General features: G+C 48.3%; 1 protein-coding gene across 1 annotated transcript; it reads right to left on the bottom strand.

Annotated features, from left to right (window-relative positions):
- Positions 1-7,470: 7,470 nt before the first annotated feature.
- Positions 7,471-16,415, bottom strand: LOC137525442 (E3 ubiquitin-protein ligase TRIM39-like). Its single transcript, XM_068246525.1, has 2 exons — positions 16,303-16,415; positions 7,471-10,117 (listed from the first exon to the last, which is right to left on the bottom strand). Exon 2 carries the CDS (start codon positions 9,981-9,983, stop codon positions 8,433-8,435), a length of 1,551 nt encoding a protein of 516 aa, XP_068102626.1. The 5' UTR covers positions 9,984-10,117; positions 16,303-16,415; the 3' UTR covers positions 7,471-8,432.
- Positions 16,416-16,624: the final 209 nt, after the last annotated feature.

The following is a 16,624-nucleotide window of genomic DNA, read 5'->3' as shown; positions in this document are numbered from 1 at the left end:
CAGATGCTCATGGAGACCACCGTTCCAGTGCAGGGATCCTCTTAATTGTCTGGCTGGGCTTCTGGCTGTGGTGGAGTGCATCTGAGGTCTTCCCTATGTGTGCATTTGCATCTATTAACCAAATTTCCTCTGCTTGCCGATAATTACAATGGGCACCTATCCCGGCGCCCAAACCTTCCGGCTTCTACCTGAGATGGAGGAGGGGAGGAGTTCTGCTATACTTACCTGGGCATCTTCCAGCCCCCCGTAACCCTTGATTTCCTCTCAGACTTCTTCAATCTGCAGCTGTGGCCCTTCCAATCCTCACCAGCTGGCCCAGTTGCAGGATACATTGCATGCGCAGTCCCGACTGTGTGCCTTCTCCATCGCACTTTATCGGGAAGGCATGTGGGCGGGACCACACACGTGGAGTAGCCTGCGGGCTGCGGCCGGCAATCTTTTAGAGGACTGCACCGGACTGGGGGGAAACCAGGGGACCTGTGAGGCTACAGGAGCTGGAAGAAGCCCCAATTAATAACAACAGAACTTGTTCTGGCCATCTCAGGGGTACTTTAACCACTTCTGTACCACAGCGTTTTTTGCTGATCGGTGCTGCGTGGGCTCTCCAGCCCGCAGCACCGATCAACTAGCAGCCAGGGCGATCAGACTTCCCCCCTTTTTTCCCCACTAGGGGGATGTCCTGCTGGGGGGGTCTGATCGCCGCCGGCTGCTTGCGCTTGCGGGGGGTGGGCTCTTCAAAGCCCCCCTCCGCAGCGCTTCCTGGCCTCCTTCCCCTTCCCTCCCTCTCCCTCCCTCTGTGAGCGGCGCAGGACGGAGTTCCGTCCTGCACCGGATAGGATAGGCTTTAGCCTATCAGATGCCGGCGATCCCCGGCCAATCAGCAGCGCCGTAAATATGTAAACACCGGGGAAGATCTTCCCCGTGTGTTTACATTTACCCTGCGAGCCGCGATCGGCGGCTCGCAGGGTGTTCACGGAAACACCCTCCGTGAACTGACATGGAACCCATGGAAGCCACTTCAGGATTCAGGGGCGTAATTAAGCGTACGCGGAATCCTGAAGTGGTTAAGCACATCTGAAGTAATCCTATATAATAAAACCTAACTGTCCCTGCGTCATCCTGTCCGTGTCCAACTGTCCACGTGGAAAAGAACTGCGCATATCCGCGCAGTTCAGCCAGCAAACAGGTCTGCGCTGTCCCTGTGGTTGCTAGAGCAACAGGGACGCACAGCGCAGAGCTGGGAGGATGACGCAGTGGGAGAACGGGGCCAGGGAAGGTGTGCGTGAGCAGCATGCGAGTGGCGGGCATGCACACGTCTGCTCTCCACTATTTATAAGACAGCCAGTGCAGGGGTCGCGGCCAGAGCCTAGCGCCCATTTTTAAACGGGCCTTAGACCTACTGAAAAATAAAATGTCAGCTACCTTATTGGTGGGAAGCCTTTTGGATGGTCCAGAAGCTTCCCAGATGCTCATTGAGCCCACCGTTCCAGTGCAGGGATCCTCTTCATTTTCTGGCTGTGGTGTAGTGCATCTGGACTGGGCATCCCCAGTAGAATGAAGGTGCTTGTGCACAGGCATGTGTGAGTAAGGTCTGCGCATGCCCAGTAGAATTAAGGCGCTTGTGCACAGGCATGTGTGAGTATGGTCTGGGCATGCCCAGTACAATGATGGCGATTGTGCACAGGCATGTGTAAAATCCAGGCATGCCCAGTAGAATGAAGGCGCTTGTGCACAGGCATGTGTGAGTAAGGTCTGGGCATGCCCAGTAGAATGAAGGAGTTTGTGCACAGGCATGTGTAACATGCGGGCATGCCCAGTAGAATGAAGGCACTTGTGCACAGGCATGTGTAAGTAAAGTCTGGGCATGCCCAGTAAAATGAAGGCACTTGTGCACAGGCATGTGTAAGTAAAGTCTGGGCATGCCCAGTAAAATGAAGGCGCTTGTGCACAAGCACCTTCATTTGGCATGGATGCTGAACCATGGCATGGTTGGCATGGATGCTGGCATGGATGCTGAACCACCTCTGACCTCTGGCATGGATGTCAAATCACCCTCTGACATGACTGCCGAACACCTTCTGGCTTCCACATTTCTACAGCTTCTAAAATAGTGAGTACCAATTGTGTTGATGTTTAGAGACTTTGCTGTATTCTTATGTAGTATAAGAGCTTGCCTACACTATCTGTTCATAGTATTCACAATCAGTCCTTATACTATATGGATGTGGTAAAATTGGCCAATCAAAATTCAATGTGTGTACCAGGTTTTATTCTAGCAACTGTCTCCTTAAAAATGTATAAGCCCTCAGCATGCTTTCCTAAAGACTGTTACACACTTTCAATTATGATTGACCAATTTTACTACCTCTAATATCGAGTCTTGAATAATATGAGCAGATCGTATAGGTAAACCATCATGCTACAGGATGAGGGTTTACCTGCATAATCTGCTCATAATATTCAATATTTGTTAACTTTCATACTTCATGGGGAGGTGGTAAAATCGGTCAGCGATTGGCCAATCATAATTGAAAGTGTGTACAAGGTTAAAACACTTCGGTAAAAAAAAATGGCCTTGAATAAGTCATTAGTGCTACTTGTGGTTAACAGTCTGCTGTGTGCCCAAAAAGCTATCTGATTATGTATGCGGTTTATCATTTTTACTGTGACAAATGAGAGAATAGAATTTGGCGTCTTTAAGGGCTGAGGCCCTATGTCATATGAATGTGTTTTAGTGCCAAAGTGGAAAAAAAAAAAACTGTAAAACCGGACTAAAACTGGGACAAATGAGAATAGAATTTGGGGTCTTTGAGGGATGAGGCCCTATGTCATGTGAATCATTTTGGTGCCAAAGTAAAAAAAAAAACACAAGAAAATACCATTTTCAAAGTTATGGTGCAATTTCAGCAAAACCGAATAAGTCCAGATGTCACAAAATATGTATATCTGAGTAGGCCTGGGTCTCTAGTTTTCAGAATGGTGACCTGTACAGTTCAGACGCTCCATGGGCTTTGCTAAGAAGGAATGACTAGTTTCGTTTTGGTGCAAAAAATGGCCTTGAAAAAATAATTGGTGCTACCTGTGGTCTGCTGTGTGACCAGGAAGATATGTGATTATGTATATAGGGTAGTGTTGGGCGAACATCTAGATGTTCGGGTTCGGGCCGAACATGGCCGCGATGTTCGGGTGTTCGAGCCGAACTCCGAACATAATGGAAGTCAATGGGGACCCGAACTTTCGTGCTTTGTAAAGCCTCCTTACATGCTACATACCCCAAATTTACAGGGTATGTGCACCTTGGGAGTGGGTACAAGAGGAAAAAATTTAGCAAAAAGAGCTTAGAGTTTTTGAGAAAATCGATTTTAAAGTTTCAAAGGGAAAACTGTCTTTTAAATGCGGGAAATGTCTGTTTTCTTTGCACAGGTAACATGCTTTTTGTCGGCATGCAGTCATAAATGTAATACAGATAAGAGGTTCCAGGAAAAGGGACCGGTAACGCTAACCCAGCAGCAGCACACGTAATGGAACAGGAGGAGGGTGGCGCAGGAGGAGAAGGCCACGCTTTGAGACACAACAACCCAGGCCTTGCATGAGGACAAGAAGCGTGCGGATAGCAATTTGCATTTTGTCGCCATTCAGTCGTAAATGTAATACAGATGAGAGGTTCAATAAACAGGGACCGGAAACGCTAACCCATCACAGATGTTCATTGTTCATGTTACTTGGTTGGGGTCCCGGGAGTGTTGCGTAGTCGTTTCCAATCCAGGATTGATTCATTTTAATTTGAGTCAGACGGTCTGCATTTTCTGTGGAGAGGCGGATACGCCGATCTGTGACGATGCCTCCGGCAGCACTGAAACAGCGTTCCGACAGAACGCTGGCTGCCGGGCAAGCCAGCACCTCTATTGCGTACATTGCCAGTTCGTGCCAGGTGTCTACCTTCGATACCCAATAGTTGAAGGGTGCAGATGGATTGTTCAACACAGCTATGCCATCTGACATTTAGTCCTTGACCATCTTCTCCAGGCGATCGGTGTTGGAGGTGGATCTGCACGCTTGCTGTTCTGTGTGCTGCTGCATGGGTGTCAGAAAATTTTCCCACTCCAAGGACACTGCCGATACCATTCCCTTTTGGGCACTAGCTGCGGCTTGTGTTGTTTGCTGCCCTCCTGGTCGTCCTGGGTTTGCGGAAGTCAGTCTGTCGGCGTACAACTGGCTAGAGGAGGGGGAGGATGTCAATCTCCTCTCTAAAGTCTCCACAAGGGCCTGCTGGTATTCTTCCATTTTGACCTGTCTGACTCTTTCTTCAAGCAGTTTTGGAACATTGTGTTTGTACCGTGGATCCAGAAGGGTATAAACCCAGTAATTGGTGTTGTCCAGAATGCGCACAATGCGTGGGTCGCGTTCAATGCAGTCCTAGGCCGAAGAGGTCATAGCCTAGGGTCACAAAAACCTGTTTATTTGGGCAATTTCAATGGTAGTTATGCTGACGTACATAAATCTCAGCCATGGCCGTTAGCAACGTCTGAATTTCACGAAATGTCTCATGCAGGTAGAAGACATATTGTTAGACTTGGATTCCAAAGATGGGGTCCCTACATCTCTGCAAACCAGAGTTACAGGGGTGCAAAATTGGTAAAATCCCCCATAGGCTTTCATTGCCTCCCTATTTCACTTTCCAAAATCTCACATCTTTTCAAAGGGCAATGGCTCAGCAGTACCAAATTTTCTAGCATTGTAGGGACTCTCAGGGGGATCATGACTGGTGAGTTTTGCCACTGCTGAGCCATTGCCCTTTGAAATGGTGTGAGATTTTGGAACGGTAAATAGTAGGCCCAATGAAAGCCTGTGGGGGATTTTACCAATTTTGGAGCCCTGTAACTCTGGTTTGCAGAGATGTAGAGACCCCATCTTTGGAATCCAAGTCTAACAATATGTCTTCTACCTGCATGAGACATTTCGTGAGATTCAGACGTTGCTAACGGCCATTGCTGCGATTTATGTACGTCAGCATAACTACCATTGAAATTGCCCAAATAAACAGGTTTTTGTGACCCTAGGCTATGACCTCTTTGGCCTAGGGGCCCAAAACTCACCAGTCATGTTCCCCCTAAGGGTCCCTACAATGCTAGAAAATTTGCCACTGCTGAGCAATTGCCCTTTGAAAAGATGTGAGATTTTGGAACTGTAAATAGGAGGCCCAATGAAAGCCTGTGGGGGATTTTACCAAATTTGGAGCCCTGTAACTCTGGTTTGCAGAGATGTAGGGAACCCATCTTTGGAGCCCAAGTCTAACAATATGTCTTCTACCTGCATGAGACATTTCGTGAGATTCAGACCTTGCTAACGGCCATTGCTGCGATTTATGTACGTCAGACTCGCCACCATTGAAATTGCCCAAATAAAACAGGTTTTTTGTGACCCTAGGCTATGACCTCTTCGGCCTAGGACTGCATTGAACGCGACCCACGCATTGTGTGCATTCTGGACAACACCAATTACTGGGTTTTTTACCCTTCTGGATCCACGGTACAAACACAATGTTCCAAAACTGCTTGAAGAAAGAGTCAGACAGGTCAAAATGGAAGAATACCAGCAGGCCCTTGTGGAGACTTTATAGAGGAGATTGACATCCTCCCCCTCCTCTAGCCAGTTGTACGCCGACAGACTGACTTCCGCAAACCCAGGACGACCAGGAGGGCAGCAAACAACACAAGCCGCAGCTAGTGCCCAAAAGGGAATGGTATCGGCAGTGTCCTTGGAGTGGGAACATTTTCTGACACCCATGCAGCAGCACACAGAACAGCAAGCGTGCAGATCCACCTCCAACACCGATCGCCTGGAGAAGATGGTCAAGGACTACATGTCAGATGGCATAGCTGTGTTGAACAATCCATCTGCACCCTTCAACTATTGGGTATCGAAGCTAGACACCTGGCACGAACTGGCAATGTACTCAATAGAGGTGCTGGCTTGCCCGGCAGCCAGCGTTCTGTCGGAACGCTGTTTCAGTGCTGCCGGAGGCATCATCACAGATCGGTGTATCCGCCTCTCCACAGAAAATGCAGACTGTCTGACTCAAATTAAAATGAATCAATCCTGGATTGGAAACGACTACGCAACACTCCCGGGACCCCAACCAAGTTACATGAACAATGAACATCTGTGATGGGTTAGCGTTTCCGGTCCCTGTTTATTGAACCTCTCATCTGTATTACATTTATGACTGCATGGCGACAAAATGCAAATTGCTATCCGCACGCTTCTTGTCCTCATGCAAGGCCTGGGTTGTTGTGTCTCAAAGCGTGGCCTTCTCCTCCTGCGCCACCCTCCTCCTGTTCCATCACGTGTGCTGCTGCTGGGTTAGCGTTACCGGTCCCTTTTCCTGGAACCTCTTATCTGTATTACATTTATGACTTTTTCCTCTTGTACCCACTCCCAAGGTGCACATACCCTGTAAATTTGGGGTATGTAGCATGTAAGGAGGCTTTACAAAGCACGAAAGTTCGGGTCCCCATTGACTTCCATTATGTTCGGAGTTCGGCTCGAACACCCGAACATCGCGACCATGTTCGGCCCGAACATCTAGATGTTCGCCCAACACTACACGTGACCCGTTCGGCCAATCACAGCGCTAGCCGAACGTTCGGGGAACGTTCGGCCATGCGCTCTTAGTTCGGCCATATGGCCGAACAGTTTGGCCGAACACCATCAGATGTTCGGCCGAACTCGAACATCACCCGAACAGGGTGATGTTCTGCAGAACCCGAACAGTACTAATATAGGGTATCATTTTAACCGTGATAAGTGAGAGAATAGAATTTGGGGTGTTTGACAGCTAAGGCCTAAGTCATGTGATATTTTTTTTTAACTGGCAAACTTAATGAAAAGCAATAAAAGTGTTATTTTCATATACTCTGTACCAAAATAAAATGCTTGTAATAAAAAAACAAAGATTACAGAACTGAAAAGAGAATACGTAGTTACTTTAGGGACTTCAGCTTTTTAAATATGTCTGCCATGAGGGCATATTACTGTTCATTTTGAAGATAAGGGCTTTTAATCACTGATAGAGTACAATGAGAAAACGCCTTAATTTCCAAATCATACATTGTAGCCATACATTGTACTAGGAACATTATTTAAATGTTGAGATAACCAGGACAAATTAGCAAATAAAATGTGTGGGTTTTACCTGTGGTAGCATTGTTTATTTTACAACTATAGCGGATGGAAATGGAGAAATAGTGTATTTTTTCTTCTCTTTTTCTCCCTTTAAAATGGATAGAGAATAGCGTAATTACTAAAAGCAAATATCCCCCACAAAAAGTCTAATTTGTGGCAAAAAAAAACAAGATATAGATCATTTAGATGTGATGAGTACCAATAAAATTATTGGTGAATGAATGGGAGGAGCACTGAAATGTGAAAATTGCTCTGTTTTTTTAAGCAAAAAAATCAATATCTCCATTATCGGGATCTATTTGCATTTTATTTAGAATTATAATAAACAATATACATATAACCTATGTACTTCACTAAAGGCATCACTTTATAGCCTACACTGATAAATCCCATCTCTAACACAGCAAACAAGCCATTACCATCAGGGCTGTGGAGTCAGTACAAAAAAATCATCCGACTCCACCTACCACTCAGTTTATAAAACCTCTGACTCCAACTCCGACTCCAGGTATCCTAAATGCATCCGACTCCAACTCCTTAGACAAATACTTACCAGGGCTGTGGATTTGGTACAAAAAAAAAAAAAAAATCATCCGACTCCTCAGTTTATGAAACCACCGACCCAAAATTGCTCCAACTCCATAGCACTGGTTACCATAGCAACCAAAAATGCGGGACGTTTCTTCCAAAACTGGTGATTCCAGCCAGTAAAACAGATTAAGTAAAATATTTCAAGAAGTAAAGTAAAAGAAAAAAAAAAAAAAAACAGGGCTGTGGAGTCGGAGTTGGGGCAATTTTGGGCACCCGGAGTCAGAGTCGTTGATTTCATAAACTGAGGAGTCGGAGTCGGATGATTTTTGTACAAAATCCACAGCCCTGTTAAGTATTAGACTAAGGAGTCGGAGTCTGAGCCACTTTGGGTACCTGGAGTCGGAGTTGGAGTCGTGGTTTCATAAACTGAGGAGTCAGAGTTGGAGTCGGAAGATTTTTGTACCGACTCCACAGCCCTGAAAAACACAAAACAAAACATAACACTTGAATCTTTAAAAAGGTTAACTTTGTTAAAAGTTAAACCTTGAACACGTTTCTCACAGTTGACATGTAACTTACATGATACTGGAGCCCTATGGTTTGTCATTTTAATGAAAGTGTCCAACTCTGGATAGACAGGTTGTTTGGAGATCCTGTATTTGGAGATTTTGCACTATGCTCTCTCAGATGCCAGCAAACCCCACTGAAATGCCATCTTAGGGTAAAATCTCCACCCAACCTCCGTAATTCACATAGAAAGCAGCATGGAGGGGCTCAGTGAAGGTGGCAGTGAAGGTGTGTAAATGGCTAAATGCGTCATCCACCTGGTAGAAGGACAGACGTCCAGCTTCATAATCCAGATATATCCCTAATCTTCTGCAGGTAGACTGAGGTTTTAACGACATTATCTCTGAGTAATCATGGTAAGCAAAAAGTTCATCATCATTTCTGCGGAAACTCCAAGATTTGTTATTATCTCCAATGCCAGATTCCTCCCCTTCTCTCTCTATACTAGGATAGCTTACCCCAAAATCCCACTCTCCATAATCACTGACCTCCACTTCCCAGTAATGTCTCCCAGAGGAAAAGCTCTGAGTACTCATCACCTGAGGGAATGTAATAAACCTCTTCTGTGAATGTGGTCTATAGTAACTCGTTTCAGAGGCTGAGGCAGTTCTGTAGTCATCAGACAAATCCAAAAGATCATGTGCAGTTTTTGCATCCAGTAACAGATCTGCTTTCTTTAGCAAACAGGAATCAACTTTTGATTCCATTTGAGTAATAAGTTCATTTATGGATTTTTTTAATTCAAGCAAAATTAGAAAATTATCCAGACCAGGAACAGAAGGTTCCTCCATATCTTGGTCAGCTGTGTCGGATTTTGGGTCTAGTAGGACAGTTATTGGGTCAGTCATATTACACATCTTCTCAATGCGAGCCATCTTCCTGGACAGATCCCCTCCTTGTGTCTCCAGATCCTGGATTAAATCAGAGACAGACTGTGATATCTGCTCTTCTTGCCTGGTGATCTCATTCAGGACTTTCATCTCATGGACTTCCAGCTGTCTCCTGATGTCCTCAAACAGAGCCGTGACTCTCTTCTTCTCATCAGCTGCTTTTTCTTGTGCTTTTCTCTTGTGGTCCTGTAAGCTCTGAATTCTCTCTTCATTTATACCTCTCTTTGGTGCCATCTTTTTTAGTACACCTTTTAGTTCTTTCTTTTTCTTCTGAGAAGCCTCCTCTAGAAGTTCCACCTGGTGTCCTTTATGAGTCCCAACAAGACAGCAGGACACACACAGAAAGGTGGAGTCCTCAGAGCAATAATACTCCAGGAGTTTTTTGTGAATGGAGCATTTCTTTCTGATGAACGATGACGTGGGCTCCACTAACATGTGGTCCACTGTCTTGTTATGAGCTGTTAGGTGTTTATCACACATAGAGGTTTCACAGTGTTGGCAAGTCTTAACGGCTGGCACTGGGGCATCCACACAAAACGTACACTGAACCTCAGGTTTCTCTTGTTGCATGGCTGTGAAATTGTCCACAATGTTGGACAGCTTCCTGTTTTTCCTCAGCAGAGGGCGTTTTGGATACTCCCTTCTGCATTCTGGACAGGAATACACTTTTCCTGATGCCTTCTGTGTCTCCAGCACAGTCACAATACAATCCCGGCAGAAGCTGTGTCCACATGTCAGTGTCACCGGCTCTGTATACAGGCTCAGGCATATAGAGCAGCTCAGCTCTTCTCCTAGAGAGGCGGACGCCATTGGAAGTCTGTTTGTAGGGGGTGGGAACTCTTCTTGCAGCAAAAGTTATACCGTTCAGAGGAGCGAATGACAGTGGAACAATTTTTTTTTTTTTTATTAAACTAGCAGAAGTGTGACTGTTTAGATGTTGGAATCTGCAGTGAAAACAAGGGGGAGAAAGACAATTAAAAAAAAAGAGCAAAGAAAGTCAGTGATGAAATGAGTGAAAGAGAAAAAGAGCAGCCAAAACAAAGACAAGTGCTACGTACTGTATGGGCGGGGCTGCAGGAAAAAGTTTTGTAAAGTTTTTTTTTAAACTAGCAGAAGTGTGACTGTTTAGGTGGAGAAATCTGCAGTGAAAACAAGGGGGAGAAAGACAATTAAAAAAAGAGCAAAGAAACACAGCAGAGTGGAGGAATGAGTGAAAGAGAGAGCAAAGCGGCAGCGAGAAAAAGAGCAGACAAAACAAAGACAAGTGCTACATACTGTATGGGCGGGGCTGCAGAAAAAAAAGTTTTGTAAAGAGAGGGAGAGAGCAAGAGAGCAAGAAGTAGAGAAAGAGAAACAGTAAGGAGTACAATAAAGAAGAAACTGTAGCAAGAAAAGGCATAAAATGCCATGAGAAAAGTGTAACAAGGCAAACTACTGGAGACAGAGAGACTGCAAGGTGTTAAGGTGGCCACTAATAATACAATAAATAATACAACGATCGATTTAAAATTATTTTGTATGAACGATCGTTTGGGACCACTAAAGGACAAAAAAAAAAAAAAAAAATCTCCTAACCCATCCGATCAGAGTAATGAAATCGATCTGTATTTCGGTTCAATCCCGTCACTCTGATCGGATGGGTTAGGAGATTTATATCTAATAATGGTCCCAAATGTTCATTTACAATTATTCATACAAAGAATCGTTCATAATCGATCGTTCAGCAGATTGTATCATTAGTGGCCACCTTTACAATGAGTAAGCAAGAGTTCAAATTAGGGTTGCAACGGTATGAAATGCCAGGGTATGATAACCGTCAAAAAAAAAAAAAAAAAAAAAAATCAACGGTATTACACAATTATTTGGACCTGCCCCCCCCCCCCCCTTACATTAAATAAATGTGCCCCCACCCCAGTAGTAGGTGGCTGCAGCATAGGTAGCTAGGGATAGGTGTAGCCAGAAGTAGGTGGCCGCACCATAGTTAGCCAGGGATAGGTGTAGCCAGTAGTAGATGGTCGCAGTATAGGTAGCCAGGGATAGGTGTAGCCAGTAGTAGGTGGCCGCAGCATAGGTAGCCAGGGACACGTGTAGCTAGTAGTAGATGGTCGCAGTATAGGTAGACAGGGATAGGTGTAGCCAGTAGTAGGTGGCTGCAGCATAGGTAGCCAGGGATAGGTGTAGCCAGTAGTAGGTGGCCGCAGCATAGGTAGCCAGGGATAGGTGTAGCCAGTAGTAGGTGGCCGCAGCATAGGTAGACAGGGATAGGTGTAGCCAGTAGTAGGTGGCCGCAGTATAGGTAGACAGGAATAGGTGTAGCCAGTAGTAGGTGGCCGCAGTATAGGCAGCCAGGGATGGGTGTAGCCAGTAGTAGGTGGCTGCAGCATAGGTAGCCAGGGATAGGTGTAGCCAGTAGTAGGTGGCCGCAGTATAGGCAGCCAGGGATGGGTGTAGCCAGTAGTAGGTGGCCGCAGTATAGGCAGCCAGGGATGGGTGTAGCCAGTAGTAGGTGGCTGCAGCATAGGTAGCCAGGGATAGGTGTAGCCAGTAGTAGATGGTCGCAGCATAGGTAGCCAGGGATAGATGTAGCCAGTAATAGGTGGCCGCAGCATAGGTAGCCAGGGACACGTGTAGCTAGTAGTAGATGGTCGCAGTATAGGTAGCCAGGGATAGATGTAGCCAGTAATAGGTGGCCGCAGCATAGGTAGCCAGGGACACGTGTAGCTAGTAGTAGATGGTCGCAGTATAGGTAGACAGGGATAGGTGTAGCCAGTAGTAGGTGGCTGCAGCATAGGTAGCCAGGGATAGGTGTAGCCAGTAGTAGGTGGCCGCAGCATAGGTAGACAGGAATAGGTGTAGCCAGTAGTAGGTGGCTGCAGCATAGGTAGCCAGGGATAGGTGTAGCCAGTAGTAGATGGTCGCAGTATAGGTAGCTATGGATAGGTGTAGTCAGTAGTAGGTGGCCGCAGCATAGGTAGCCAGGGATACGTGTAGCCAGTAGTAGATGGTCGCAGTATAGGTAGCCAGGGATAGGTGTAGTCAGTAGTAGATGGTCGCAGTATAGGTAGCCAGGGATAGGTGTAGCCAGTAGTAGATGGTCGCAGTATAGGTAGCCAGGGATAGGTGTAGCCAGTGGTAGGTGGCTGCAGCATAGGTAGCCAGGGATAGGTGTAGTCAGTAGTAGATGGTCGCAGTATAGGTAGCCAGGGATAGGTGTAGCCAGTAGTAGATGGTCGCAGTATAGGTAGCCAGGGATAGGTGTAGCCAGTGGTAGGTGGCTGCAGCATAGGTAGCCAGGGATAGGTGTAGCCAGTAGTAGATGGTCGCAGTATAGGTAGCCAGAGATAGGTGTAGCCAGTAGTAGATGGTCGCAGTATAGGTAGCCAGGGATAGGTGTAGTCAGTAGTAGATGGTCGCAGTATAGGTAGCCAGGGATAGGTGTAGCCAGTGGTAGGTGGCCGCAGCATAGGTAGCCAGGGATAGGTGTAGCCAGTAGTAGATGGTCGCAGTATAGGTAGCTATGGATAGGTGTAGTCAGTAGTAGGTGGCCGCAGCATAGGTAGCCAGGGATACGTGTAGCCAGTGGTAGGTGGCCGCAGCATAGGTAGCCAGGGATAGGTGTAGCCAGTAGTAGGTGGCCGCAGCATAGGTAGCCAGGGATAGGTGTAGCCAGTAGTAAGTAGCCGCAGCATAGGTAGACAGGGATAGGTGTAGCCAGTAGTAGATGATCGCAGTATAGGTAGCTAGGGATAGGTGTAGCCAGTGGTAGGTGGCCGCAGCATAGGTAGCCAGGGATAGGTGTAGCCAGTAGTAGGTGGCCGCAGCATAGGTAGCCAGGGATAGGTGTAGCCAGTAGTAAGTAGCCGCAGCATAGGTAGCTAGGGATAGGTGTAGCCAGTGGTAGGTGGCCGCAGCATAGGTAGCCAAGGATAGGTGTAGCCAGTAGTAGATGGTCGCAGTATAGGTAGACAGGGATAGGTGTAGCCAGTAGTAGGTGGCCACTGCATAGGTAGCCAAGGATAGATGTAGCCAGTAGTAGGTGGCCGCAGCATAGGTAGCCAGGGATAGGTGTAGCCAGTAGTAGGTGGCGCAGCACAGGTAGCAAGGGATAGGTGTAGCCAGTAGTAGGTGGCTACAGCATAGGTAGCCAGGGATAGGTGTAGCCAGTAGTAGATGGTCGCAGTATAGGTAGCCAGGGATAGGTGTAGCCAGTAGTAGGTGGCCACTGCATAGGTAGCCAAGGATAGGTGTAGCCAGTAGTAGGTGGCCGCAGCATAGGTAGCCAGGGATAGGTGTAGCCAGTAGTAGGTGGCGCAGCACAGGTAGCCAGGGATAGGTGTAGCCAGTAGTAGGTGGCTACAGCATAGGTAGCCAGGGATAGGTGTAGTCAGTAGTAGATGGTCGCAGTATAGGTAGCCAGGGATACGTGTAGCCAGTAGTAGATGGTCGCAGTATAGGTAGCTATGGATAGGTGTAGCCAGTAGTAGATGATCGCAGTATAGGTAGCTAGGGATAGGTGTAGCCAGTGGTAGGTGGCCGCAGCATAGGTAGCCAGGGATAGGTGTAGCCAGTAGTAGGTAGCAGCAGACTAGGTAGCTAGGGATAGGTGTAGCCAGTAGTAGGTGGCTGCAGCATAGGTAGCCAGGGATAGGTGTAGCCAGTAGTAGGTGGCCGCAGCATAGGTAGCCAGGGATAGGTGTAGCCAGTAGTAGGTAGCAGCAGACTAGGTAGCTAGGGATAGGTGTAGCCAGTAGTAGGTGGCTGCAGCATAGGTGGACAGGGATAGCTGTAGCCAGTAGTAGGTGGCCGCAGCATAGGAAGACAGGGATAGGTGTAGCCAGTAGTAGGTGGCTGCAGTATAGGTAGCCAGGGATGGGTGTAGCCAGTAGTAGGTGGCCGCAGCATAAGTAGCCAGGGATAGGTTTAGCCAGTAGTAGGTGGCCGCAGCATAGGTAGCCTGGGATAGGTGTAGCCAGGATTGGTGCCCGCAGTATAGAGAGCCAGGAATAGGTGTAGCCAGAATTAGGTGGCCACAGCATAGATAGCAAGAGATAGGTGTATCCAGGATTGGTGCCCGCAGTATAGGTAGCCAGGGATAGGTGTATCCAGGATTGGTGCCCGCAGTATAGGTAGCCAGGGATAGGTGTATCCAGGATTGGTGCCCGCAGTATAGGTAGCCAGGGATAGGTGTATCCAGGATTGGTGCCCCGCAGTATAGGTAGCCAGGGATAGATGTATCCAGGATTGGTGCCCCGCAGCATAGAGAGCCAGGGATAGGCGTAGCCAGAATTAGGTGGCCGCAGCATAGGTAGCCAGGGATAGATGTATCCAGGATTGGTGCCTGCAGTATAGAGAGCCAGGGGGGACGCAGCAGCAGGGTATACAAAGCAAATACTCACATGCCGGCAGCCGGGTCCTCCACGCTGTACTAGCTTCATTCTACTTCCTGTGCTTGCATCATCTCCTTGTCATAGCGCCCAGGGGGCGCTGTATCAGGGAAATAGGACAAGAACTGGAAGTAGAATGAAGCTAGTGCAGCGTACAGGACGGACCCAGCTGCCGGCAAGTGAGCATTTGCTTATCCTCGCCGCTGTTCGTTCGCCCGCTGCTACCTCACTCCTCCCCCGGTAGCCCCGCCCCGGAGATTGTGCATGGTATGATCACCATGCACAATCAAAGCACAATCAAACCGCAGTATATCGTCATACGGGTATACCGCAGCAACCCTATTTCCAAGTGCAGCTTGGACTTTGGTGGAAGGGGGGGGGGGGTGTTAGGAGCAGATAGGTGAGGGTTAGAATGAGAATCACAGCATTTTTCAGACTATAAGATGCTCTGAACTATGAGACGCTCCTAGATTTAGAGGGCAAAAAACCAGTGGTATAAAAAAATAAATGAAATACTACACTTGATGCTTCCATGGTGCAGTGGCGTCTTATGGACCAAAACTGTCTCCATCTAAACCACACTTCCCAGCTACACTAATTGCTACTGCCCTTCCAGCTACACTTACTACCCTACATCAGTGATCTGAAAACTTGGCTCTCCAGCTGTTAAGAATCTACAAGTCCCACTATGCATATGCATTTGCCTGTATGAATCCTTACTGTGGCTGTCAGACTCCTGCAATGCATTGTGGGACTTGTAGCTCCTTAACAGCTGGAGAACCAAGTTTGCAGATCACTTTAAAAAAAATAATAATTTTATGGCTACAAAATTAGCGCGGCCGACACAGGGCCGGGGAGCGAGGCTCCGACACAGGGCCGGGGAGCGAGGCTCCGACACAGGGCCGGGGAGCGAGGCTCCGACACAGGGCCGGGGAGCGAGGCCCCGACACAGGGCCGGGGACCGAGGCCCCGACACAGGGCCGGGGACCGAGGCCCCGACACAGGGCCGGGGAGCGCCACCGACACAGGGCCGGGGAGCGCCACCGACACAGGGCCACAGGGCCGGGGAGCGCCACCGACACAGGGCCACAGGGCCGGGGAGCGCCACCGACACAGGGCCACAGGGCCGGGGAGCGCCACCGACACAGGGCCACAGGGCCGGGGAGCGCCACCGACACAGGGACACAGGGCCGGGGAGCGCCACCGACACAGGGACACAGGGCCGGGGAGCGCCACCGACACAGGGACACAGGGCCGGGGAGCGCCACCGACACAGGGACACAGGGCCGGGGAGCGCCACCGACACAGGGACACAGGGCCACAGGGCCGGGGAGCGCCACCGACACAGGGACACAGGGCCGGGGAGCGCCACCGACACAGGGACACAGGGCCGGGGAGCGTGGCCGATACAGGGCTGGTGTAAGAGAGGGAGAAGGAGGCAGGAAACAGGGAGCAGAGGGAGAGAGAAGGACTGGAGGAGGGGTACAGATGTACAGGAGGAAGCCCAGGGGGAGAGTAGAAGTCACAGGGAGACAGAAGAATGCACAAACAGAGCACATATATAGGAGGGAGGACAGGAGGAGAGCACAGGTAAAGGAGGAGGCATAGATACAGGAGCACAGGGGGGTGTTCCAACACTTTAGCATATCCGACAGAATAGCATACATTTAAAGTAATATAGTCCTTTTAAGTAGAATCAGTGGCACTGGAGTTACAGAGAGACAAAGGTGACACATGGAGTATACCTGTACCAGCTCTGAGTTGGCAACAATATATCGGCAATACTTCAGCTTCACGCTGCCACGCTTCTTTTGGGGCTCTGAGTGGGGATGGGGCGCATGATAAACACGTCACGCCGCTCTGCATTGTTGTCCTGAAAACCCTCTGTACAGAAAACAAGCTCCGTGATATTGTGATAATTTCTTTATCGCCATCTTGTGGACAAACATCAAACTGCACTCACAGGTTGCTTGTTTACAAAAAAGGAGATAGTTTTGATTCAGGATGATCCCATTTAGCAAGAGCACTCTGCTACTGCAGCATACAAAACCGACGACTCTGTCCACA

Source organism: Hyperolius riggenbachi, chromosome 7 (assembly GCF_040937935.1).
Source record: "Hyperolius riggenbachi isolate aHypRig1 chromosome 7, aHypRig1.pri, whole genome shotgun sequence".
In the NCBI taxonomy this organism is placed as follows: Eukaryota; Metazoa; Chordata; class Amphibia; order Anura; family Hyperoliidae; genus Hyperolius; species Hyperolius riggenbachi.
The sequence above is the reverse complement of the archived record's forward strand: the minus strand, read 5'-3'. Positions and strand labels throughout refer to the sequence as shown.

Coding starts and splice junctions, on each gene's coding strand:
- LOC137525442 (XM_068246525.1), bottom strand. CDS start 9,983: ATGGCGTCCGCCTCTCTAGGAGAAGAGCTGAGCTGCTCTATATGCCTG.